Source organism: Lucilia sericata, unplaced genomic scaffold (genome assembly GCF_015586225.1).
Source record: "Lucilia sericata isolate MDLA Ls3-8-SP2 unplaced genomic scaffold, ASM1558622v1 Contig000776F_arrow, whole genome shotgun sequence".
Lineage (NCBI taxonomy): Eukaryota > Metazoa > Arthropoda > Insecta > Diptera > Calliphoridae > Lucilia > Lucilia sericata.
Window position 1 is genome coordinate 71,313 of NW_023994771.1, and position 26,651 is coordinate 97,963.

The 26,651-nt window shown below is 30.3% G+C and overlaps 5 protein-coding genes across 9 annotated transcripts in view; 3 read left to right on the top strand and 2 right to left on the bottom strand.

Annotated features, from left to right (window-relative positions):
* The window catches only part of LOC119608024 (carboxypeptidase M), a 141,585-nt gene that overhangs the window by 28,953 nt on the left and 85,981 nt on the right, over window positions 1-26,651 (top strand). The gene's annotated exons all lie outside the window — the stretch shown is intronic.
* Window positions 506-1,546, top strand: LOC119608031 (serine protease SP24D-like). The gene is made up of 2 exons (XM_037962256.1): window positions 506-805; window positions 873-1,546. The coding sequence occupies exons 1-2, from the start codon at window positions 582-584 to the stop codon at window positions 1,393-1,395; spliced, it is 747 nt and encodes a 248-aa protein (XP_037818184.1). The 5' UTR covers window positions 506-581; the 3' UTR covers window positions 1,396-1,546.
* On the bottom strand, window positions 3,484-4,447 carry LOC119608030 (trypsin beta). Its single transcript, XM_037962255.1, has 2 exons — window positions 4,186-4,447; window positions 3,484-4,126 (listed from the first exon to the last, which is right to left on the bottom strand). Exons 1-2 carry the CDS (start codon window positions 4,404-4,406, stop codon window positions 3,598-3,600), a joined length of 750 nt encoding a protein of 249 aa, XP_037818183.1. The 5' UTR covers window positions 4,407-4,447; the 3' UTR covers window positions 3,484-3,597.
* On the bottom strand, window positions 14,331-15,530 carry LOC119608028 (trypsin beta). Its single transcript, XM_037962252.1, has 2 exons — window positions 15,264-15,530; window positions 14,331-14,908 (listed from the first exon to the last, which is right to left on the bottom strand). Exons 1-2 carry the CDS (start codon window positions 15,488-15,490, stop codon window positions 14,386-14,388), a joined length of 750 nt encoding a protein of 249 aa, XP_037818180.1. The 5' UTR covers window positions 15,491-15,530; the 3' UTR covers window positions 14,331-14,385.
* LOC119608027 (serine protease SP24D-like) lies at window positions 21,551-22,473 on the top strand. The gene is made up of 2 exons (XM_037962251.1): window positions 21,551-21,829; window positions 21,894-22,473. Exons 1-2 carry the CDS (start codon window positions 21,600-21,602, stop codon window positions 22,417-22,419), a joined length of 756 nt encoding a protein of 251 aa, XP_037818179.1. The 5' UTR covers window positions 21,551-21,599; the 3' UTR covers window positions 22,420-22,473.

Genomic DNA, 26,651 nt, shown 5'->3' on the forward strand with positions numbered 1-26,651 from the left:
TTTTTTAAATCAATGCGGTCAAAAAACTTCCCGCACCGAAAGCAATTTCGAAAATGCCTTTGTTCGTTAGTTTTCAAAAATTATTTTTATAATTTTCATATAAAAGTATTTTATTTTCTATAACATGCAATATTATCGCGATTTGTTAAGATTTCCATACCAAGGATTTAAAGAGCAATGTTATCTTTAAGATAATGTAATATAAATGCAAAAATGTTGGCCAAAATATTTATTTTTCTCATATAGAAAAAGTAAAATTTATACAAAACTTTATCGTTTTTGGTGCAGGATCTTTTTCACGACCGCGAAAAAATAATATCGTATTCCTTAACTTCTGTTAACGCCCTACAAGCTCTTGCTATGGTATTTTTGACATTTGCAAAAAGTCATTACCGTAATATACTTATGTATACGACTATGGCTGTAAGTATATTGCGTATAGTGTGTGTACAGAAATTATTATCTAAATATTTATGATCGGCAATAAATAAGTTCTTTTTATGAGATACTAATCTATAGACATAAGTAGAAGAAATATTTGTGATTTTCATTTTATTTAGTTTGAAGACGTCGAAACAACAATGTCTTATTGGACATTTTTATTGGTGTCAAGTGTGTTACTGGGAATTGTACGACCAAATCCAATAACCAGTCGTGTTGTAGGTGGTCATGATGCTATTTCAAAACAATTTCCTCATCAGATCTCGTTACGTCGACATCATAGCCATATATGTGGAGGTTCCATTATAAGTAATAGATACGTTTTAACCGCAGCTCATTGTGTAGTTGTTCAAGGAACTGAGCCGTAGGTTTAAATATTCAATGAAAACAATAAATAATAACGTGGGTAATTGGATATTTTTGATTTTTAGCTATCCGGCTGAACATTTCACTATTCGCGCTGGCACCATTAATCGAATTGCTGGAGGTGTTATCATACCCGTTAAAAGAGTTTTAGTACATCCCGGTTATGCTGTTTACAATGATTTGGCATTGTTGGAATTAAAAGAAGAACTAATATTTTCAGATTCAATACAATCCATAGAATTGTATGACAGTGAAGTTCCTGCAAATTCGGACGTCGTCATATCGGGTTGGGGATTAACGGAGCATGCTGGTGCAAATTTGCCCATTATTTTGCAATGGTATACCGTGACAGCCTTATCTAAAACAAGTTGTGCAACAAAAATGGGATTCTATACTGATGCTTTGATCTGCTTGAACCACCCAACTGGTTCTGGTGCATGTAATGGTGATTCCGGAGGACCTGCTACGTACAATGGCAAACTTGTCGGAGTTGCTGGTTTTGTAGTAATTAAATGTGGCTCATCTAGACCCGATGGATATGCAAAAGTTGCCTATAATATTGATTGGATTAGAGAAAATATGATTTAAATTGATTTTCTTTTATACATACATTCCTACATAAAATAAATACATTTTAGCCGTACGCTCTTGATACAGAGAGAGTGTATTCTTGGCGAAGCCGGTGTCCAATATACTCCAGATGATATAACCCTTGCGACCGGCCGAAGGCAATTAAACATATATTTTTTTTATTTAAAAGTAACATAATGAAATAACTCCTCAAAAATATTATAGGGATTTATTTATTTTTTTAATTTTGAGGAATTATTTCATAATGAAATAACTCCCCATTTTAAATTTGAAATAATGCCCCAAAAAGCGAATTAAATCCCCAAATTTCGTTGTTTTTGCTTTCTGACATACATTTTTTATTTCGCCTGATAAAAGTAATATAATGAAATAACTCCATATAAATATTTTTAGGGATTTATTTCATTTTTGAATTTTGAGGAATTATTTCATAATGAAATAACTCCCCATTTCAAATGTGAAATAATGCCCCAAAAAAACGAATAAAATCCCCAAATTGCGTTGTTTTTGTTTTCTGAACAAATTTTTAGGGAATTATTATTTGGGGAGTTAGTTCATGACGCCAAAAAACTCACACGCAATGGTTTGATGAAAATCAAAACACTTTGTGCCCTTCTACACTAGGAAACTTTTTTGGGAATCTACGTAGTTTATTGTAGTCGGAAACTGGTTGTGTTATTCTTCTCATTCGTACAAAAACAAATGAAGGCAATTAACAAGTGATTTGTGCCGGATCACACAGGGAAACTTTTTTGGGAAACTTTTGATTTTTGCGTGTGAGAGAAAGAGAATGAAATATCAACCGTATCTTTTTCTCACACACAAATGCGGTAAAAAATAAAAATGAAATCTATGATTCTTCTTCAATGATTGCTGGAATAAATTACTATATGCCTTGTTTAAAAGTTATTAAAATACGAAAGCATTGACAAAAAAATATCAGAAAAGGAATTAATAAAATGATAAATCACCTGTAGTATCATAGTCCTAAACTTTGCGCCACGGCATTGTTTGACCCAACAGCGCAAAACACCGTAAAAAGCCAAATGGTGACAAAAATCATTACAAATCAAGCAGAAGAAAATGAGAAGTGCTCCAGAAATATGCGACCCAAAATAAAAAACAACTGCCAAAATTCCTAGAAAAAGGTCATGGCAGAGCGAGGAGTCAAGCTAGCTCATAACAGATTACAACCAGTTACTTACAAAGGACGAGCAGCAAAACCTATATTATGTCAGTCACTTGAATAAATTTAAATAAGAATAAAATGAAAAAGACATTTATTATACTTGATTTTTTAAATACATAATTGTTTTCATTCTGAAAATTGATAACATAGAAAGGAAATTGGGTTTTTTTCACAATAGGTTCAATCTTCACTCTAAGGGGTATATAGTCACGGTTTTAGGGACATTGGCTTCATTATCTCGAATTTAGTACTACTAACAAATTTTTTATTTATTATCAATTTGATGTACTATACGGACAAATATGTCAAACCGTTCTAGAGATATGGGTCGGCAAAGTCGCCAATCTGCCAAAAAAATCGAGATTTTCAAAACTTTGAGGCCCCAGTGGCACGTGTTAACATCTTTCAATCGTGCTCAAACTTTGGCAATCTTAAAATCTAACAAAATGAACATTTTAGGGGGATGCCCCCTAAAGAAATCCGATATCGATTTTTTAAAACCACCCTAATGTACATATGTATATAAATATATGAAATATATCGTGAGCCAATATTCAAAAATTACTAACCCAATAAAGTGTAGTTTTAAAGAGAACAAAAAATAAACTTTTAATTCGGGAAATATTGCACAAAAAGTAAATGTTCCTTTCATAACAATATATGTATATGTAGTTTGCATGTTTTAGATAACCCATTTAAGATAGCAGTTTTTAGTCGACAAGTATTTTTGCTATTCACCGAATGGAAACAATTCTTTGTTATTTTATAATATAATAAATATATAAATAAAAATTTTTAAAAATAATGTATGGAATGAAATATTAAGGGATGAATTCAAAATTATTCTACAGAAAAGAATTCGGTCAAAATTAATGGTATATAACAAAACGAAACAGTTTTTTTTATCAATCTAAATGGTTAAGAAATTGGACGATTTAAAATATTAATTATTTAAAACTTTTTAATTGCATTAGAATTATACATATATGTATGTACGTCAAAATATATTATTAAACCAATTCGTTTGTAATCCAAGAGGCATAATGAACGACATTACTGAAAATATCTGGATAACGGGATCCGCAGGCACCCACAATGAAACTGCTAACACCAATTAATTTATTTTTATAGACAGCACCATTGCCAGCGTCACCGATACAACTTCCCTTCTTTAAATCATGCGCTAAGCAAATTGTAGAATTGTCCTTTCCACTAAAGGCATCCTCGCACACCTCCTCGGTGGCAATAGAGAATGTAATTGTGTGAAGTTTATGGGATGATACATCAGATGATTGATCACCCCATCCAGCCACCTTAACTAATTCACCGGCAGTAGGTTCATCTGTGGATGACGTAGCTATATTTATCAGAGCAATGCGATCCGTCCATTCTAAACTCAATTCTAATGTCAAAACTGCAATATCATTTTTAACACCGCCGTAATTAGGATGTACCGAGACGCCAGAAATATAATACAATTTACCACCAGAAAATTGGTTTGTACTTCCAACACGTACAGCCAAACGATTTGGAGAAACTCTAAAATAAAAAAGAATATGATATTAATGATATTCATACTTATGAGACTATTTATTTACGTTTTATTATTTTCAACGACACAATGGGCTGCCGTTAAAATTGATCTATTTCCAATAATTGAACCGCCACAAATATGTGCACCATCCAATCGCACGGAAGCCACAAATGCGAAACCATTTTTGGAAGCTTCTTCTCCACCCCAAATTCGAGAAGTAGGTTGGGCCAATGTAGAAATGACAAAAATTCCTATAAGTAAAAATACTAAACGTGCTGACCCCATCGTGTTTTATTTGCTACTAATTTTAAATTGGGTTCCAAGTCTTCTAAGTACAATTATATAATATATTGCCCATTTAAAAAATACCGATAATACAATTGCCCAATGTTTATAAATTAACTAATAACAAGTTGTAAATACGTATATACATAAGTATATTAGAGGTGCCCAAAAATATCGATTTTGTTTGGACGGATCTTGTTTTGTTCATTAGTGTCTAAAACTAACAGGTGTTAAATTTTACCTCAATTAGGTAACAGGAACCTGTGGCGTAAATCTATTGAAAAGTGTCAAATTTGGTAATAACAAAATGAGACCAACGCAAACAAAATCGATATTATTTGGGCACCTCTCTTATGTAAATATAGTGCTAAATATAGTGCTTACCATTCATTTGCAGTAACATGGTAATAACTCAAAAACAAACATCAGCACAAACCCAATATACCCTCCCCACTAAAGTGGTGTAGGGTATAAATACTCTTTGGAGAAGCTGGGATTAGAAATAATAGGGATTTAAATATAACTAACGTGATTAAATAGTTTTTAACTAAAACTGTATTTAAATAATAAAAGTGGGGTTTTAATGAAAATTAAAAATAACTGTTTTGCATTAAATGTGAAATTTCTTAATTTGAAGCAATTTTAAAGTCATTATTTTTTATTAACAGATTGAAAATGTTTCCTATTCACCTTTTATAAATTGGAATATGATAGATATTAAACTTAAGAAAAGTAAAGAAGAGTTTTATATTCGGCTGTGCCGAATCTTCCCTTCACCAATCAATATTATATGTTTTTTCATTATAAATTTCACCACTACACTGCTATTATTAAACCAGTTGTGACCGTTAAAGTAATTTTCTGAAGGGGATAGGATCAATTATGAACCGATTTTCAAACATTTGGTAGAGAGAATTTGGCTTGTAATAAACTTAGTTATGTCGATTTTTTTTCGCTGTACTACTATTTTTAAGACAGTAAGCGTTTAAGCAGTTTTTTGAAGGGAACCTTATATGGGGAAAAGGGTCAATTATGGACCTATACTCATAAAATTTGGCAGAGTGATTTTGTCTTATAAGAAACATATTTATGTATTTCTATACTCGTTATTTCTATACTCGTTTTTTAAGCCAGTAGAGCGTTAAAATTATTTGCTGAAGGGTGTGTTGCAAATGGAATGACAAAAACAATATACCCCCCATCTTTTTTGATAGTGGGTATAGAAAAATCAAAATTAGATTTTATCAATCGCAAATATAATATTCAATGCTCTTAAAAATAGTGCTAACATTTTAATTTATTGCATTCCGATTAGGAGTTATTATGTTAATAACTTTTACTTGTGGGTTAATAATTTCCCATCAAACAAATGTTTTTTTTCATCATCACCCCCAAATTTAATAAAACTCCACCAAATTAATGTTTCATATATAGAGTTGCAAAGTTTCAAATCTGAACATTTAAAGTATCATCAAATCTAAAGGGTTAATGATAGAATTTTTGTTTCTGCACAATTTTTGTCAGCAAAAGCATACTTTGATTATGCGCAAAGAAAAAATATTTTTGAAAAAAGAGCATCTTTGGATAATACAAAATCTACTTTTAAGCTCATTCATATTGATTTTTCCTATAAAATCAATTATTAAGGCATGATTTTCTATCAAATCTGCGGTTTCTGCTCTGTAAAAAATGTCATTCAAAATCAGTGGTTTCTGGCTCTGATATGCAGTTAAAAGTGTTGGAATTAAAAAAAAAAAAAGATTATAGCACTGTGATCACTGATACAAAATCCTTCTAAAAAGTTATGATATCATATAAACGGGAAAGATTTTGTTTTTTGAAACGAAGCCTAATAATATATGTATATTAGGATGTTCCGGGGACAACTTTTTTGGAGGAATACCACTCAAACGATGCGTATTAATGTACTAAATACGAGAAAAATAAAAAATAATTTTTTTGAAAACGCTCAGTTCCCTACCAGCAATTGAAAATCTTGATCACAGTACAATATGTTCAAAAAATATTTTCTGCAATCTCTTCGGAATAGGTCTCAAAAATTCCATAATTTTGAACTTATCGCGGGAAAAATAATTAAAATTTTTGTTAGACTATTCCTGGTCCGCAAAACTACTTTTGTGTGTAACACAAAATATTCAAGAATATTTTAAAGGATTGGACTAGGAAATAATAACCTCAAATTACTTGATCAAAATTAAGCAACAATTTGTAATAATATTATTTTTATTATATACATATTTATATTATTTTACTTAATTTACATAACAGTTACGGCAAAACTATGAGAGGTATTGAGGTTATTCTTTTTATAGTCATAAAATAAAGTTATTTGAGTTGTGACTATTGTGTTACAAATGAGTAATATGTCGATTAGTTTTTGAAAATATTTTCTATTAATCTTATCTTATCTATTTTTAAGTAGTGTATACATACATACTTATGTAGGTATGTAGGTACTAATGAAATATAGTGAAATTGTTGATGTCACAATATGAATGATTTATGATACAAGGATGAAATAATGTGCTGACTTATCGTGATTCCAACGACTCAGACTCGGGAACTATTGGATATAGCGTAACGAAATTTCAAATGGTAGGAGCTGAGATGTTTTCAAGTTAATGAACAGTTGTAGGAGATCCATCGTAGGTGGAATGGGGGCTAGTGGGCCCCTCAAAATAATATTGTCAGAAAACAGTAGGTAAGGATTTCATGTTATGTAATTTCTAAAAATAATGATGCAATATTGTTTGTCTCTTATTTTCCAATTTTGTATTTTCGTTTAAAGGGAATTCCCCTTTTCGATCTGTTCTAATTGTTGATGGTTGTTAAAAAATAATATAATTTTGCTTATGATCAGGGATAATAGAGATAATCACGGTTAAACGATGCAAAAAAATTTAAGTCAATCCAAAATAAAATTAAGTCGATGCAAAAAAATGTATTTTTCCATCCCGGATAATTGATGTTTCCGGATAATCGAATCATGAATAATCAAGGTCCTACTATATTATGATTTTTAACCTTTCGTAAATGGTGTTCTAAACCCTATAGTCATTTTATAATTACAACTTACAACTGCAATTAAAATAAAGTTCTGCGATAATAATGGAAAATTTTTGTTTAAATTCTCTTTTGGCTTCATTGTCATGTCAAGGCAATTAAGATTTCCACCAATACAATTTCCAAACTCCCCAAATAACGATGCCGTTATCACCAATTTTAACGGTTTTAAGTCTGTTCCAAATTACTTTTTCACTAAAATGATGAGACTTTTTCACTAACAAAAACCTTAAATTTCGTTGTTTCCACTAGTTTCTATTAAATGAGGAGACTTTCACTAAATGACGAGACTTTTTCACTAACAAAAACCTTAAAGATTCGTTGTTCTCATATTCCATAAGGCAATTCTCCAGTTTCCACTAAAATTTTTCGAAAAAAAATTGATAAGAAACTCAAGAATCTTTATGTGGATCGACCCATCATCGACCCGCTCTTTACTGACTTAAAAATACTAGTATTGCAATGAAATTTGACACAAAAAAGTCTCTTATGATCCAAAGCCTCTCTACCAAATTTTGTGTGGACCGGCCCATAATTTTCTCTACCCCCCATTTAAGGTCCCCTTCAGAAAGTGACTTTAAACTTTATGTGGAATGGTTCATAATTGACCCTATCCCCCATATAAGGTCCCCTTCGAAAAATGACTTTAATGGTCATTAAAAAATACCAGTTTAGCAATTAAATTTGACATAAGTAACTCTCTTATGATCCAAAACCTCTCTACCAAATTTTATGTAGATCGGCCCATAATTTACTCTACCCCCCATTTATGGTCCCCTTCAGAAAATGACTTTAACGCTCATTACTGGATTAAAAATACGAGTAATGCGAAGAAATTCGACCCAAGAAAGTTCCTTGCGAACCAAAATCTCTTAACCAAATTTTATGTGGATCTGTCCATAATTGACCTTACCCCACTATAAGATCCCCTTCAGATAATTAATTTAACGCTAATTACTGGCTTAAAAATACGAGTATAGAGATGAAATTCGACATACCTAGGTAAGTTTCTTACGAGCCAGAACCTCTCTAATAGGGATGCCAAACGGGAATTTCGCATTCCCAAAAATCCCGGGATTTTCGGGAATTGAAAATACCGAAAACCAGGATTTTTAAAAATTAAATCCCGGGGAATTTAAAAAACTCGAAGTTTAAGTGTTTTTCCGCCGAATTTATACATTACAAAATATTAAATAAGAGAATTTTAATAGGTTTTGATTAAAAAATAAGCAGGGTAGGGTCATAAAATCTTAAACATTTCGGCCTCTTTTTTAATCGCTTTACATTATTCATTAAGTAATTTTTTAGACTTAAGATGACTCTACTAACTTAAAAGCTGAAATGTCAAAAATAAAAAGGGCAATAAATAGGCATGATACTATCGGATACCTAAAAATAACAAGTAAGAAATTATGATTTAGTTTTCATAATAAAGCATTTGAGTTGATTTGTACCTCGCCTCCGATATATTTATGCAATTTATGGTTAAAAAACAAATTTTTTAAAATATGCTTTATATGGGGGGTTTACCCGAAGCCCCCATATGAGCCGATCCTCATAAAATTTGGAGGATGAATTTAAGGTTACATAAAATGTATTTATGCTGAATTTCACTATGGCACTAGTCTTTTTAAGCGAATTGTGGACATTAAAGTAATTTTTTGAAGGGGGCTTTGTATGGGGGCTAGGGTCAAAAGAGGCCCGAAATTCAACAGGGTCTTCAAGGCTAGTATAAAACTTGGTTGTGCCGTTTTTTGTCGAGATACGAGTATATTAAACATAATTATGAGCTCAAAAGCCCTACTCGGGACAAACCCAATATATCAGAATCTATACTGGCAGTTAACCTGTAAACTTGGAAACCATGCAAGACGCATGGGTCTTCATAAGTAGGTTTTTATTCTACTATTCAGTACCTGGGATGGAAATGTTATGAATTGATAAATTGACCGAGTATACCCTTGTACCGCTGTATCTAGAAAGCACTGTATTCAAATAACTATTTTATTATTCTTAGTACTTTGAATTAATATTGAATTGATATTGATAAATTGACCGAGTATACCCTTGTACCGCTGTATCTAGAAAGCACTGTATTCAAATAACTATTTTATTATTCTTAGTACTTTGAATTAATTTGCTTTCCAAAAATTTCACAAAATACTTATGGAAGGCTTTCTGTATTAGTAAACACATACTAAGTATATTCATATTGTAATATGAAATAGAAAATGTTATTTTTGTCGGCAATTTATTAAGATTTTTTGAAAATTTATTTATATTTTTCGAGAGTTAGAAATACCGATAATAATAATATGTATGGGTATATGAGATTAGGCACAGCCGAATATGACACTCTCACTTTTTCCAATTAATATGCAATTGTTTTGCTCTATTACATTATTAATTAATATTTAAAGATTTTCCCCTTATTCACAAACAACATTTTTATTTTTTCCATACAAAATCTAATTTATTAACTGTTTATAAAATAAAAATTTTGTTTTTGAATAAGGGGGTTTATATTTACAAATTTAATCAACATATTGCTTTTATGTTCTGCATTATTATAAAACAAAATAAGTGACGGGTGAATACTCACTTTTGGCGCCTTTTGAAGAACAAAAAAGTAAAAAAAAAAACAGTTTTATAAGTTTTCATTTACTCCGGGCTCGACATGCTTAATTGAATGCATTAAGGTTCAATATTAAAGAAAATTCAAAAAGTAAAGAAATTAATAAAATATAAATGTAAGAAAAATTAAATAAAAACACTATGATGAGAGTACATAAGATTCGGCACATCCCAATACACCACTCTTATGTATACTAGGATGGGTCGAAAATAAGCTTTTCTCTCGGATCAACTTCTAATAGCGAAATTATGTTGTTGTATATTAACGTAAAATGGAAGACTATAAAATATTATTCAATTATTTTCAGGGTAGGAACCCGCGCATCGCCGCCAAAATATACAAATGCGTTTATATGGGAAAAAATTTCCCTTTTAGATTTTCCTAAACAAAATTATTGGCACACTTACCAACTATCTTAAAAATTAATGGTCCTACAATTTTTTTTGGTGAAATTGCCATTATTTTTACTTCCTAAAATGAACAATTATCTCGTGTTAAAGTGAAATGGTTAGTGTTCCTAAAATGTTCATAGAATTAACCTATTTTTTTTTTAAATTTCTGAACACTAAAAGAATTCGCAGAGTTCCAGAGTAAAATGATTCTTTTTTTGCATTACCAAGGCATGGATATTTAAGAAATGCTAGATTGTACTAGATATGAAAAATAGATTATTTCATTCGGAGAGTCATGCTGCATTTCAATAAAGCATTTTTATTTGAAAATGCAAAACATTTAATTGGTCATAGATATTTAAACAGATGAGATTAGAGAATAACGGTTCGGAGCGCACTGCAAAAGGCCAAGTACAATTGTCGGGTTGCTATTGGTATTTATATTTAGCTTTCACACATAGAAAAGTTGATATGCATGTGAAACTAGAGTCCATTTAGACTCTAAATTTTAGATAAATTCTGCATACTATTTTAATAATCAGCTATTATATCCTCATAAAAGGACTTCAAAGTTTAAAGGACTTACAATTTCAAACGAATATTTTAAATATTTATACACTCCCGCTCACTTAAATAGGTTCACTGTTTTGTTTACATTCAAATTAATTTTTTGCAAAAAATAGTGGACTAATTGGTTATATTAAAATTTTAAATAATAGCATAATCTCTTATGTATCACTAAATAGACAAACATTAGTGCAATACTTAATAACCGATTTTTAATAATTTTTTTTCTAAAACACTACGTTTTTTAGCTATATTTTTGGCTCATTTGAATAGCTGTTTCCAGTATGGCATTACAATTATTATAATTCTTACTAGATGAAAGAAATTTAAGCTCACATGTTTCATAATACGAAATTGCCCCCCACTACATCTCACATCCTCCACAGCAATGCAAACGACTCAGGTAGAACTCTTCCTTTCAAAAATCATTATTAATTAATTTTTTAAGATTTCTAAAGCCTTGGCCCTTCTTACAATTAGTTTTTCTGTAGCTAGGCTTGCTGTAACCACCCACTTTTTCTCTAATTTTTGCTATAGAATCACTTGACTTAGAGGCAAATTTTATGAAATCTCTTCTGTCCGCTTTTGTTTTGATTCTATATGTAGTTCCATTTATGTTTTCTTAATATTCAAACTGTTTTCTTATAAAATTGCGAATAACATTCTGAATTTGCCCAATTTTTTGCCAAATTCCTGTGATTTTGGACAGTTTCCAAAAACGCTTGAATTTTGTCCTTAATTAATGGCTTTTGTCTTTAGTTAATGGCTTACCGCAACCTATTTGTTTAAAATTATATTGTCTATATTCACAGACACTAGAATATGAATGGATTTGACTCACTGCCAGCAGTAAACTGATTTTATTCTGATTGAACCTAATCATGTGAGCCAAAAAAATATAGCTTAAAAAACGTAGTATGGTGGAAAAAAAAAATTATTAAAAATCCGATATTAGGTATTGCTAGTCTCACTAGTGATACCCAAGACATCATGTTATTATTTAAAATTTTAATATTACTAATTAGTCCATTATTTTTTGCAAAAAATTAATTTGAATGTAAACAAAATAGTGAACCTATTTAAGTGAACGGGAGTGTATGTACTGTATAATACTAATATTAGTATAAATTGAAAGCTGGGAAGCTATCTATATTATTTGTTGAACTCAGACAAAACATCGATAAATAAATTAAAATTATAAATGCTCTCATTTTGGAAACAAAAACTTGAGCTAACTTTTTAAAACCCTTTGGGGATTTTAGTCTACTGATGGTCTGCTTTCATTTCCCGTTGGTCTCATTCGGGAAAGATTTTCTTGGTGCACAGTGTAATTAAGTTTGTCAGTGTATTAATTTTTGCACCATATTATAACAAAATCGTAATATCAAAACAAAATTGGTTAAAAAAGTTTTGAGTAATTAAATTTCCCCCGAGAATTCTGTAGTTCTGCAGACACATAAAAGTAAATATAAGAAAATTTAGTTTAGTTTTGAAAAATTTTACAAAAAAATATTATGTTTACGCTTATAAGATTCATAAATGTGCTCATACGAATTTTTGTTCAAATTGGATAACGCTTCCTTGGTTTAGTCTATGGTCAAAAAAGGGCCATTGTTTTAACAGCATCTCCAAAACTCCATTTTCAAATTTTAAACAATTTTGTTAAATAGTATTGCCGTACCTACGATGTGAAGTTGAAGGATTTCGGGAAAAAGGCAATTGTTGTCAATAATTAAGTAAAAAAGATATTAATACAAATTGTTGCTTAATTTTGATCTAGTAAATTGGGCTTTTTATCTCACAATTACATCAATTATACTAGTATATCTTCTAAAACGGCAAATTTTAGAAAATAGTTTTTCATCAATAAATTGCTTAAAAATAATAATTTAATGGCAATTTGTTTCCTAGTTTTTACCACTTATGAATTTAACAATTCAAATCAATATATTTCTGGTAAACAAAAGGTTTTCCCAAAAATGTCATATAAAACTAAGGGAAATAAGGGATTGAATATTCTGCGGAATTCCCTTAAAAAACACTAGTCATTAGTGCCGGTTCATAAATTTTTTTGGGTAATTTTGATTTTGTGTGTAAGAGAAAGAGATGGTTAATATTTTTTTCATTCACACACAAAATCAAAAGTTTCCCAAAACAAGTTTGACCTGGTCCACACTAGGAAACTTTTGTTGAGAAACTTTTTCTTAATTCTCTTTTGAAGTTTCCTTAGACCTGGTCCACACTAGGAAACTTTTGTTGAGAAACTTTTTCTTAATTCTCTTTTGAAGTTTCCTTAATGTCCACACATAGAAACTTTTGTTTCAGAAACTACGTATTAATTGCATTGATTTGTTGTTGTACGAATGAGAAGAAAAACAAAACAAGTTTCCGAGTAGTTTCCCAAAAAAAGTTTCCTAGTGTGGACCGGCAGTTAATGTTCACAAATAGAAACTTTTGTTTCAGAAACTACGTATTAATTGCATTGATTTGTTGTTGTACGAATGAGAAGAATAACAAAACAAAACAAGTTTCCGAGTACGAGAAACTCCGTACCGCGAGAGAGATGAATGATATTCATTCTCTTTCTCTCTCACGCAAAATCAAAAGTTTCCCAAAAAAGTTTCCTGTGTGAACCAGCATTTACCAAAAATTTAAGATAACGTTGCCAATTCAGCGCTTTTGACGCTAGCTTTAATAACCCACAAGTCGCATTTTTTTCTTAGCGCTTTTTACCATTTCATTTTTAAAGAAATTAAAATTTTTTTAATAATATAAAATTATTCTAGTGGAGTAATAAAGATAAACCAGAATGAATTTGGCAAGTACACTGCTATAAAAATTTTCTAGATAAAGTTTCTTTTTCTAAATCGTCTTTATTATAAATATTTTAAAGATCTTTTAGTTAGATCTTTAGTTATTTCAAAACTAAAATAAGAAATATTCACTCCCATCGTGAATTTATTCTGGGGAATTTTGCAAAAATCTCTTTGACTAGTTATTGAGATCTTGATTTTCGATGTTAGCAATGAATCATTGAACAAGAAAATCGAAAATATTTGTATTATTGGAATGTTTTTTTTATTTCATTCTCGAATCAAAATTCCAAATATCGTTTTTTTACGATTTTGCTACTAAAAAGAGAGAAAGTTAATACTCTTCTATTTTTTAGCGCAAAAAAGTCCCACGCATTTCCATTGACAAGCATTTTCGCGATCCCTTACCATAAAAATAAATACAACAGGTATATACATATATTTTAGTAACAGTAAAACTTTTTTATTTTGCGTTGTAACAAACACATTTATGCTATGACATTGTTAATCCATGAACGATAGTAAGAAATTTTGCTGGATACATCTGGATATTTAGTACCACAACTTCCGAAGGAAAAACTTGCAACTCCCACTAATTTATTACCAGTAACAACACCAGCTCCATCATCCCCTCGGCATATTCCAGCATTTTCAGTGTGGTTCAAACATATGACTGAATCATAGCCGTAACCAGCTTGAAGTTCACATTCTGGGCCACTCAAAACGGACATTGTGGCATATTGAAGTTTATATGGAGATGAACCGGTTTCTTGCAAGCCCCAACCAGTAACAAATACGGAAGTTCCCTCTTCGATTTCATCATCCGTAGTAAGCGAAATTTTATTTATTTTATCATTGAACACCAGAGATTGATCTAATTTTAAAAGAGCAATATCGTGCAAGAAGTTTCCGTAAGAAGGATAAATAACAATAGATCTAATTTTTACAATTTGCCCCCCAGCAAATTGATTAACACTGCCAACGCGGGCAGTGACGCGTGAGCTTTCAATACTAAAAATAAATAAGAAAAATTAAACTTAGACCCTTATTTTATTGGGAAGGGTAATTTTTTTTAAATTAACTGATGCAAAATTGTGAAATATGTATTTGCGTAACGCCTCGTACGAAAAACTGAGTGAAATTGGAGTAAACATTTATACTTATTTGACTTATTCGAAAATCTTGCTATTAAAGGCATTAATTCTTAATTAAAACCCAAACAACAACATTTTCTATGAAATCAAAATGTATTAGTATTTACCCAAATTACAATTTCAATCAATTTACAGAACGGGTTCTTATCCAAATGTCCTCCACATACATCAGTTTTAAAGGCCTATAATAAAAACAACTTTAAAAATCTTACGATGTGGCACCTAACGATGATACACAGTGTGCGGCAGTTACAATAAATTCCTCATTTATTATAGATCCTACACAAGCATGAGCACCATCTACACGTATAGAAGTTACCCATGGATATTGGCCAGATGAGGCATCGGTGCCGCCTAAAATCCTAGAACTTGGTACGGCTTGTGTACACACAATGGTAAAAAGACCGAGAAATGCCAAAAATGTACGTTTACTCGCCATTGCTTTTAAAATCGAACTGATTGAAAAACGTTTCGTAAATTGTTAAAATCGCCAGTAGTTCTACAGTAGTTAAAATTATTTAGTATAATCAGTAAATTTATTGGATTCATTGATATCATAGTCAATATAAATTTTGTGCGCGTGTGTGTATTGATTAAAATATAAAATTCTTAAAAATATCTTATAATACAATAAAGATTAGTTTATGATTAAGAATAGTGCACAAATGATTGATTTAAAATAATATCATACAATACGTACATCATACATACATACATACATTCGATTGCGGTATCTGACTCTAAAATCACACTTTTTTATCAATATAACCTTTTAATTTATCAATATAGCCAATATAAATTGATAGTAAACAAGTAAGAGTTCAATATTCGCCTTTACCGAATCATATATACCCTTCACCATAGTGTGCTTAAAATATGTTTAATTTTATAAGATTTCAATTTATTTTTTACTAGCTATACCCAGTGTGCTTTGCTACCCTAAAAGCAATATGTATAAATAAAAAACGCGATTTTGAAGATTCTAACTACAATAGTTTTCAAGATTTACAATATATTACATATGAGAAATGTCAAGCAAATTATTGCATGTTCGCCTGTTTCTATCTATCTATCTATGAAAAATTTGAAGAATATAAGAGTTTCCAAGATACACGAAATTTTGTGATCAATTCACCATTGAAAGTCCGCCCGTTATTCTCTAAATGTTCCCATGAATGTCAAAGTTCTTCATGTAAAATTTGAAGATTCCTCATTTGAAGAATTTAGTTCCATTAGTTTCCCAGATAAACGAATTTTTATATTTAATTAATATGGGAGGTGCCGCTCCCCTCATGGGTAGTCCGCCAATTTATTACCCAAAATGTTTAAATGGATGTTAAAGTTATTCGTGCGAAATTGTATTTAATTTATATGGGAGGTGAATCGCCCCCTAATGCTAGTCCGCCTACTTTTTGTCCTAAACAATCATATTGAAGAAAAAGTAACCCATTACCTATTCCAGACATGCAGGAATACGCAGTGAAAATTTGAAGAAAATCGGTTCAGTCGTTTAGTAGTCTATGACGTTCAAATATACAAACAAACACACATTCATTTTTATATATCTAGATACATTTTCCAAATCTACCGTTACTTTAGCAATAATATAACATACAACAACAATTAATAAAACCAACCAACAACAACAATTAATAAAACCAACCAAACCAACCAATAAGCGTATATTCTTATTATCTTTTAACAGAATTATTGAAGATTTGTATCCCGAATAGTGATGCCAATCGGGACTGATTCGGGATTTTTAAATCCAGAAAAATATAAAAAATTCAAAAAATCTTAATAATTTACCGACAAAAATAACATTTTCTATTTCCTATTGCAATATGAATACACTTAGTAGGTGTTTACTTTCCAATAAGCATTTTGTGAAAATAAAAACAAATTATTTCTAAGTACTTAGTATAAAAATCTTTCCATCCCAGGTACTGAATAGTAGAATAAAGCCTACTTCTGAACAAAAGTTTCTTATATCTTATAAATATAAAATAATACCCATGATATACAAATTTACAATGGTTTCCAAATTTACAATTTGATGAAACCTAATATTTAGATAGTATGTGTACTGAAGATCCATACGAGGCTACATAGAGCACCTGTACTGCACCTATGTACTCATGAGACCATCCGTCTTGAGCTGAATATCGGATATATGGTTTTTAATGGTCAGTAGGAAAATACTACAGAACTGGTTTCAATTAATTATAGCCATAGTAATTCCAGCTTTTGCCAAGGTACTAGCAATATTATATTTAGTTATATCCCTTGTTCTCTAACCTAAATAAACTAAATCACATTTTACTCTCATAACTGGTGTAGGGGGTTATATGGTCGGCCTCGCCCGCCTATAATTTCTTACCTGTTATGTTTATATATCCGATAGTATTTATGCCTATTTATTGCCCTTTTTATTTTTGATATTTCAGCTTATAAGTTAGTAGAGTCATCTTAAGTCCAAAAACTTTTAAAATTGTCTTCTTTAATACTTTATAATGTATAAAATAGCGAAAAACACTTAAAAATTCGGGATTTTAAAATCCCGAAATTCCCCGCGATTTTGTTTTTTAAAATCCCGGTTTTCGGTACTTTCAAATCCCGGGATTTTCGGGAATCTGGAATTCCCGTTTGGCATCCCAAATCCCGAAAATATCTGGGGTCTTCAACGAATGTATATCAAGACATGGCGTAATCGACTCTATCTGTAAGGATCCGAAAGGGTCGGAAATTTATATTGTGGAAATTACAAACGAAATGACAAATATATACATATGAGCAATTATGAAAGTTTTTTAATTTTAGAGTTAAAAAAATCAAAAAAATTTTTTGATGGCACATTTAAAATATTTTGTGTAAATATAAACAGACCCTAATACGTGATGAATCCGTTCGCGTTAATCATTTTCATCGAGGGGCGCAAAAGTTATAGCGGTTTTCACTTAAATATTTAAAAAAATTCTTAAAAATAGTATTTATATATGCAATATTTGAAAAAAAAAATTGCACATAATTGTTAAAAATAATTAAAATTTAGCGCATTAAATACATGCCATAAGATTTATTTTAAAAAACACAGTAAGAAATTTCATTTCAGTAATTTTTTAACTTGTTGCTTATAGTTTTTGAAAAATCGCGAATTAGTAAAATTTAAGAAAAAACTGTTAATATCTGAATTCTACGAGCTTGATTTATAAGGGAATGCAATTAAAAAATTATAGTTTGAAAAAATTAAATATTTATAGAGTGATGCTTTTTGATGCTAGGTACATTTTTTTTGGCCCACAAAAACTACAATTATTTAACTTTTTTGATGCGCCCCAGGTTTACATTAAAGTATTAAGAAAACTTGCAAATGGTGATAATTTTGACGAATTTTGAGCATCATCCATGATGTGCCTTGGCAAAATGTGTTTAGATAAAAGTGACGTCTTTGTAGCTTACATGGATATTTTAAATACATTTATGATACCAAACCATTGTGTTTGTCATTACCTTCATGTCTCTTCATGAAATGTTTGTATAAGTCGATGTTTGCTATATAAAACCGCAAAAATAAAAAAATGAAATTTTGCAAAATTTTTAAAAAGTTCATAAAATTTTTGCATTCGAATATCCTCCGATTTTATATTTCAAAATTGTACCTAAAATATATATAAATTTAATGTTTTTATTCGATATAAGTTAATTGTTTTTTTAGAGGAACAAAGTTTATACCATATATATACTATATATAAATTATTAAAAAGTATTACCTTTCCAACGATGTGTAATATCTCATTTATTCATCCATTGAGAAGGATTAAGGATTAAAAGTCATAAATTATTTAAAAGAAATTTCTCATAAAAATACAAATTTCATTGCACAAAAAACATCTAACACAATGCACTTCATGAGTAGAGGTCCAAAAAAGATAAATTCTGAAAATCCTTTGAGTTCGCTTTTACGTCAAATATTTAATCAATGGACATTCTACCTCTATTCTAAAACATTGTAATTTTTAATTTTATTAAGAGTTTCATTGAATATTCTAAACACATCGATTTACTTTCAAATTATAAATAGAATAATGATAAAATATGTGAAAATCAGTACAAAAATCTTGTTTTAAAAAATCGTCAAATTTAGTGTTAAAATCGTCTAATCGTCAACAGGTCATTTTTGACACTGAAAATCGTCAAAATGACGATAAATCGTCAAATCTGGCAACAGTGCTTGGAACTTTATGAAATGACGGCTTTAATAACATGTTTATTATGGGAAGTTTTGCGAAAGTCCATAATTATTGAGATCTTGATTTTGGATAGAAAAAGGCACAATATAAAATTTTTTCACTAGTTTTCTTGCTTTTCTTGCTTGTTTTGTTGTTGAGAAATTCATATTACGTGTCTATAAGTGAGAATAACACAATGACCGCAATTGCATGTTTGGCCACCGTTGATGTACATATATCATAGTTAGGCCTTTAGTTTATCATTCTTGCCTATGTACTACATTTTTTTTGACTTTGCATTTATGTAAATATAATATTTAGCGCGTTTCGAACAGAGTAAGAAGAGAGTTCAAATTAATTTCTCTCTCGAGAGATATTAATTCAAGTGAAATAACCCAGCGGTAAATGAAACAAAGTACTTAGATAATATTCGATGATATCAGTATGACGTTCTAAGCGAGCAATCTAAGTACTTAGAGTGCAATATATGCGTAATCCAACATATCATGCACTTTAATTATAACATAGATGACGATTTAAGCAGAGAGTTAGCTGCCTTTTTCATGTTGTTTTTTGTTTTTATTTCTTTAAAAAAAAACTTAACTAAAGTACCGTTTTATTTTTCTTTTGTATACTACATACATGAAAAGAAGAATATTTTTGTTTCAGTTTAAAGTTGATCTTTTGTAAGTGACGTTGTGTTTTGTTAAAAAAGTTATTTTATTGTAAAAATTTAAAATAATTGTGGTGATCTAAATGGCAGAAACGGACTTAAAAATTGGGGTAAATGTACTTCATATATTCTAGTTTTAATACTGACAATTTCCTCTTGATTATTTACAGGATCTCTAAGGAAGATTACCGAAAGTTTCAAAAGAAAATTAAGATTCATTTCATTTATCTTATCTTTTATTGTTTAATTATATTTTTATTGAATTAACTATAATACATGTTTATTATTTGATGATCATTTTTAAATAAACTTGCATAATTTTAAAATAAATATAAAAAATATATATTTTTTCTATAACATAATCGGAAGACATGGTACTTTAACTTACAAATGCAAATAGGATTGTAATCTACATACATTACATTCTTATTTGCAAGCGTTTATAGGCGTCTCATTAACTTCGCTTAGAACTCCACACATAATGTAAGTGAAATATTAATTTGTCTTAATGATATTGTGGCTTACATTATAAGCGAGAGCACATCGATGAGGCAGCCTAGGACACTTTTATGTTAATTCTAAGTGGAAGAATAAGTTAAAGCATCACCACTGACTGCCACGAAATATCACTTAGATAAGCGAGTACATAATGTGTATTTTTACCGCTGGGAAGTTGTTAACTTTGTCAATATTTCTTTTTTCTCCTCAGTTAAATAATACATTTCTGAAGAAATATTTAACTTTAAAGAGCGGAAAATTAATTTATCTCACGAATACAAATGAGTATTTCGTGACTTTTAAGCGACATGGCAAACATCAAATTTGTTGACGCACATCAATTTGTTGCACACCCAAATGCACATTTTTATCATAAAATTGTTGTTTTTACCACCGCCATAAAACCGCTTTTTGGACACACATTTTTTGTATGTGAATTTGATTAAAATTCTATTCATTTTGATATCTCTTGTGAGAGAAATTAAAATAACAAAATGCATAAATCTCGCTCATTAAGTGAACACAAAAAATGAAGAGTTGAATTAAAAAATTGTTGTGGTGAGTTTTAAAATAAATCTCATGAAAATGAGTTGTAAACGAGTAAAAATAAATAAAATAGTATTCACGAGTGCAAAAGTTACCTACTCTGGTTTTGAATGGATGGTAGGCCCTTTTTGGTATAAAATAGTTGACAACGGTAAATTGGACTTACCGTTTAGAAGTTACAGATTTGTTTCCCTCTATTTTTGTTACAATAAAATTTGTTGAAATGTTGAATTTTGTACCTTCATTGTATTACATATTTTATTATGGACCTTTTTTATTTCGTTTATTTTATTCTTGTATATTTTAAAAAACAAAAATGTATTGATTTTTTAATGAAAATGTACTTGCAAAATTCAATTCATGTCTATTTCATGGTATTCGTTATCGAACAAAGTTTTCTTATCATTTACTATAAAATATGAATTATTATTTGTTTTACAATACCTTGAGTTTTCCATCTTTTGGCTTATGGTTTAAATTTTAATGATTAGATAATTCGTCGTTTAATTTATACATTCTTCATTGGTTGATTACACGTTTTGATATAATTTTCATTTATAAGTACAGAAGTTATTTCCAAAAGTAGTTCAGTTTAAATTAGAATGGCTTTCAGTTTAAAATTATTTGTAGGAATTTTAGGATTTGTATCTTGTGCATGTGCTGTGCCTAGCGGCCGTGTTGTAGGTGGCGCAGATGCTGAGATTGGCCAATTTCCTCATCAAGTCTCATTACAGCGTTCAGATGGATCCCATACTTGCGGTGGATCTATTCTCAATGAACGTTATATTTTAACTGCTGCCCATTGTGTGGTAGTTGGAAATGGTGTGGAACCGTAAGTTTTTTAAATCGCCAACAATTCTAAATATTAATTATTTTAAAATTGAAATTGTTTATAGTTATCCTCCTCAATACTTTCAAGTACGAGTCGGAAGTGTCCAACGTACCATAGGTGGGAAGTTAGTGCAGTTAAAACGTATAATTGTTAACAAATCATATGGAAACTTTTTGAATGATGTTGCTTTATTGGAATTGGAAGAACCATTACTTTGGACAGAAAATATTAAACCAATAGAAATGGCTAACGCGGAAGTACCATCTGGTAAAGATGTTATTGTATCTGGTTGGGGACGTCTATATACAAACGGTCCAATTCCTCATCGCATGCAATGGAATACATTGAAATCATTAACAACTGAAGAATGTCAGAATGCTATACAATGGGGATACGACAGTTTAATATGTTTGGCTCACGAACAAAACAACGGTGTATGTAATGGTGACTCTGGTGGCCCAGCAACATATCAGGGAAAATTAGTCGGTGTCGCCGGTTTTGTTGTAGGTGGTTGTGGTACCAAAAATCCAGATGGTTATGCCAAAGTTTTTTACCATCGCCAATGGATCGAGAAAAATATGATTTTATGATTTAAATGTATATTATAAATGCATGTACTCCATATATGTATGTATACATACTTATACATATGTTCATATGTATATGTTTTTAACTTTTTAAAAATAAAGAAAATAATAATAGATAATTCATTAAAAACTCATTCATAGAGTTAACCCAGCAAAAACTCGGTAATGGGTTGTACTTGCATAACCACTTACTTTTCAATGACTAACTACTTTGCGTTTTTATTATTAAAAATAAAACAACTTACTCAACAACGATCTACCAAAACTAGAACCAAAAATTGTAATATCTATCAAATTTGCCATCTTATTAATAACTAGAACAACTTTAAAATAAAATTTCAATAAGGGATTGTTTTTTTTTGCCAATACTGTATGTCTATTCTTGAGTAAAACGCATCTTTGGTTTTAAAAAATCCAACCAACCAAATGTAGGAAATTCAATTCTCTATAGAAATTATAATTACATCAAAACGCGTATGACGCATAAAAAGCAAGACATTCACGACCCCCAATGTCTCTCTTATCGTACACGATATTTTCAGTGACTTTTAATCCCTTTACTAACTATGCTAAGGAGAAACTATGTGCCAATTTCCATTTAGGTATTTTAAATTCCCTAAATTGATAATTTTTTCCTATTTAGAGAATTTTTTTTAAAATTTGGTAAATTTTAAATTTTTTGAAAGAAATATAAAAATTAATAACACACGAATATTAAAAAATTATTTGTAATTATATTTTATTTATTTTTATACCCACCATCAAAAAAGATGGGGGTATATTGATTTTGTCATTCCGTTTGTAACACATCGAAATATAGGTCATAGACCCACAAAAGTATATATATTCTGGGTCCTCATTATATTCTAAGACGATCTAGCCATGTCTGTCCGTCCGTCTGTCTGTCTGTTGAAAGCACGATAGAGTCCGAATGGAAAGAGCTAGAGGGTTGAAATTTCACATAAATATTTCTTATAGGTATCGGTCTACGTTTTCGGATAGCCCCCATACAAGTGGCCCCTCGAAAAGCAGCTTTAACAGCCATAACTTGTTTAAAAATACGAATATAGCGATGAAATTCGACATAAGTAAGTTTCTTGTGATCCACAATCACTATGCAAAATTTTATGAGGATCGGTCCATACTTGACCCTACCCCCCATATAAGGTCCCCTTCAGAAAATGACTCATGACGCTCATTACTGGCTTAAAAATACTAGTATATAGATGAAATTCGACATAAGTAAGTTTCATATGAGTCAAAATCTATCTAAAAAAATTTATGTTGATCGGTCCATGATTGACCCTACCCCCCATATAAGGTCCCCTTCAAAAAATTACTGCAACGCTCATTACTGGCTTAAAAATACGAGTGTAGCGATGAAATTCGACACAAATAAATTTAATACGAACCAAATTCTGTCTACCAAATTTTATGAGGATCGACCCATAATTGACCCTACCTCCCTATATAAGGTCCCCTTCAGAAAATTACTTTAACGCTTATAACTGGCATAAAAATACGAGTATATAGATGAAATTCGACATAAGTTTCATTCGATTCAAACGAGGTTTGATGGTGGGTATATAAGATTCGGCATAGCCGAATATAACACTCTTACTTGTTTTATCATAAATTAGTTTTTAAAAGAGTTTGTTTGTTGTGAAAAATCATAACATAATGTGTCCTTCTTCTGGCGCATTACCAATCTTTGTTTATAAACAAAAACTTAAAATTTTTTTACAAATTGGCGTTCGCGTACTTTTTTGGATATTTTTTTGATTGAGAGTAAATTATCAAGTAGGAAAGAATAGTCGGACATGGCCGACTATATGATACCCTACACCATTTAAAAATTATTTTTCATAAAGAAACTTTTATGTTTAATTTTACCCTAATTCCAATGTATTTAAGCAATTCCATGATGAAAAACAAAATTTCTAAAAGAGGCTTTATATGGGAGTTAGGGTTAAATATGGGCCGATCCTCAACAAATTGGCAGGAGGGATGTATTTTTATATAAAGGTTAGTTATGCTGAATATCATCGATATACTAATGATTATAAGTCGGTTTTCAGACGTTTAAGTTATTTTTTAGAGGAGGTTTGTATGGGGGCTAGGGTCAACGACGGCCGATCATTATAATAATCGGCATGGTCATTTATGCCTATATAAAACTTAGTTGTGCCAATTTGGAGAGATAGTAATATATTTGACGTAGTTATGAGTTAAAAACCCCAAATCGGAAGGTCAGGTTGTATGGGGCTAGGTGAAATAATGGATCAATTGCAACCATTTTCAATACACGTCGTCCTTGTGCCGAAAAACACGTATGGTCTAAATTTTATCAAAATATCTTGAAAATTGTGACCTGTAGCTTGCACACAAGGTTTACATGAACAGCCAGCCGGACAGACGGACGTTATTATTCGACTCAGAAAGTGATTCTGAGTCTATCGGTATACTTTAAGGTGGGTGTAGGACCATTATTTTTGTGCGTTACAAACATCAGCACAAACGTATAATACCCTCCCCAATATAGTGATGTATAATTACTCTCTATCATAAAGTTACGCGAACACACCTATTGTTAGAAATAATTTGAATGATTTATACATAACAAGTAGTCCGACTCTTTAACAGGAGTACCTATCTCTAAGCATGTGTTAGTGAAAAAGTACCTAACTCTAAATATGTGTTAGTAACAAAAATGTATTTGTGTTGGTGCATTCTAAACACAGAGAGTTTTATAAAAAATTACAATTTTAAATTTGTTTAAATTTTCAATACCAAAAATTGAAACTCTGTAAAATAAAATTCAACAACAACAAAAATGAAATGTCAATAATTAAACAAAATTTTTTTTCCAGTTCAAGAAAATTAAACAAAATTCTAAATCAAAAGTGCGTTAAAACTATTGCAGTTTTTTGTGGATAACTGCAATTTCGCGTACGATCCTTGAAAGTGACAAAAAAGTAAGTTTAAAACTTGAGTGTTTTGACAAGTTTAAATTTCTCACAAGAGAGTCGAATTCACACGGCACTCGTAGATGTGAGAGTGTAATTTCCTATATGTGAGAGTCGGACTACTTGTTATAATTTGATTTATACGTTATGTTTAATGTAAATTCTATGTCATATTGTCACCTGAAATGCAAAAAGGCGTAACAACCAAAAATTTGAATTTGATTGAAAATGGTCCACCACATTGAAATACAAATTGTCGCAAATTTTTAGAACTTTATTGTCAAAAACACCAATTTTATTAATGTGAAATTTAAAAGGAAGTAACAACAAATTAGTAATTTTCACAAGTCAAAATGTTCTAAAAAGCATCACAATAGACAATGGCTGAATTGAACATAAAATGTTTTTTGGAAAACTGCATCTCGTATGCTCACTATTTGTTTGAACTTTCATGCCCAGAATGGACAAATGGTCAAAAGTATCTTTCTATAAAAGCCTAAATAAAATCGTTGATTTTACCGCGTCTTCTACTTGTAAACGTATTATTATTATCAAATTTATAAGCTCATGACTTAACCGCAATTTCTAAGACATTTTATAAAATTTGGCACATCTTGTTCCAAGGACGAAGCCTATTGAAAGCGATCCATTATTTCATCTATCCCTAATAATAATTAGTATCTATAAAATGGACATAATTTACACTATGCAACAAATTTAGGGTCATTGAATCTTTCCCGAATGAGACCAACGAGAAATGAAAGTAAACAATCAATATATTAAATTCCCAAAAGGGGTTTAAAAAGTTAGCTCGAATTGTCAATTTATTGCCATTTTAAGCAAAGCTATTTCCAGGAAAATTTTAAAATTTTTTATATTCCTTTTTGATAAATCAAATAAAATATGAAAATTTCTAGTAAAGTATCTACTAATAACAGCTATTAGAATGGAAAGAAAATTAAAGCCCACAAAGTATAAACATTAATAAATTTAAATATCTTAGGTCCTAAGTAGTCAATTATAATTGTGCAATTGCTAGCTAACTTTGTTAAACCCTTTGGGGATTTTAGTTTACTGATGGTCTACTTTCATTTCCTGTTAGTCTCAGTCGGAAAAGATTTTCTTGTTGCCTAGTGTTATAAGAAACAATCTATTTTAATATATAGTGGTGTAAGGTATTAAATGGTTGGCCATACCGACTATACATTATTACTGTTTTTTTCTTGCCGTAAAGCTGTATGGCCACATGTCAAAATTTGTTTATGTGTT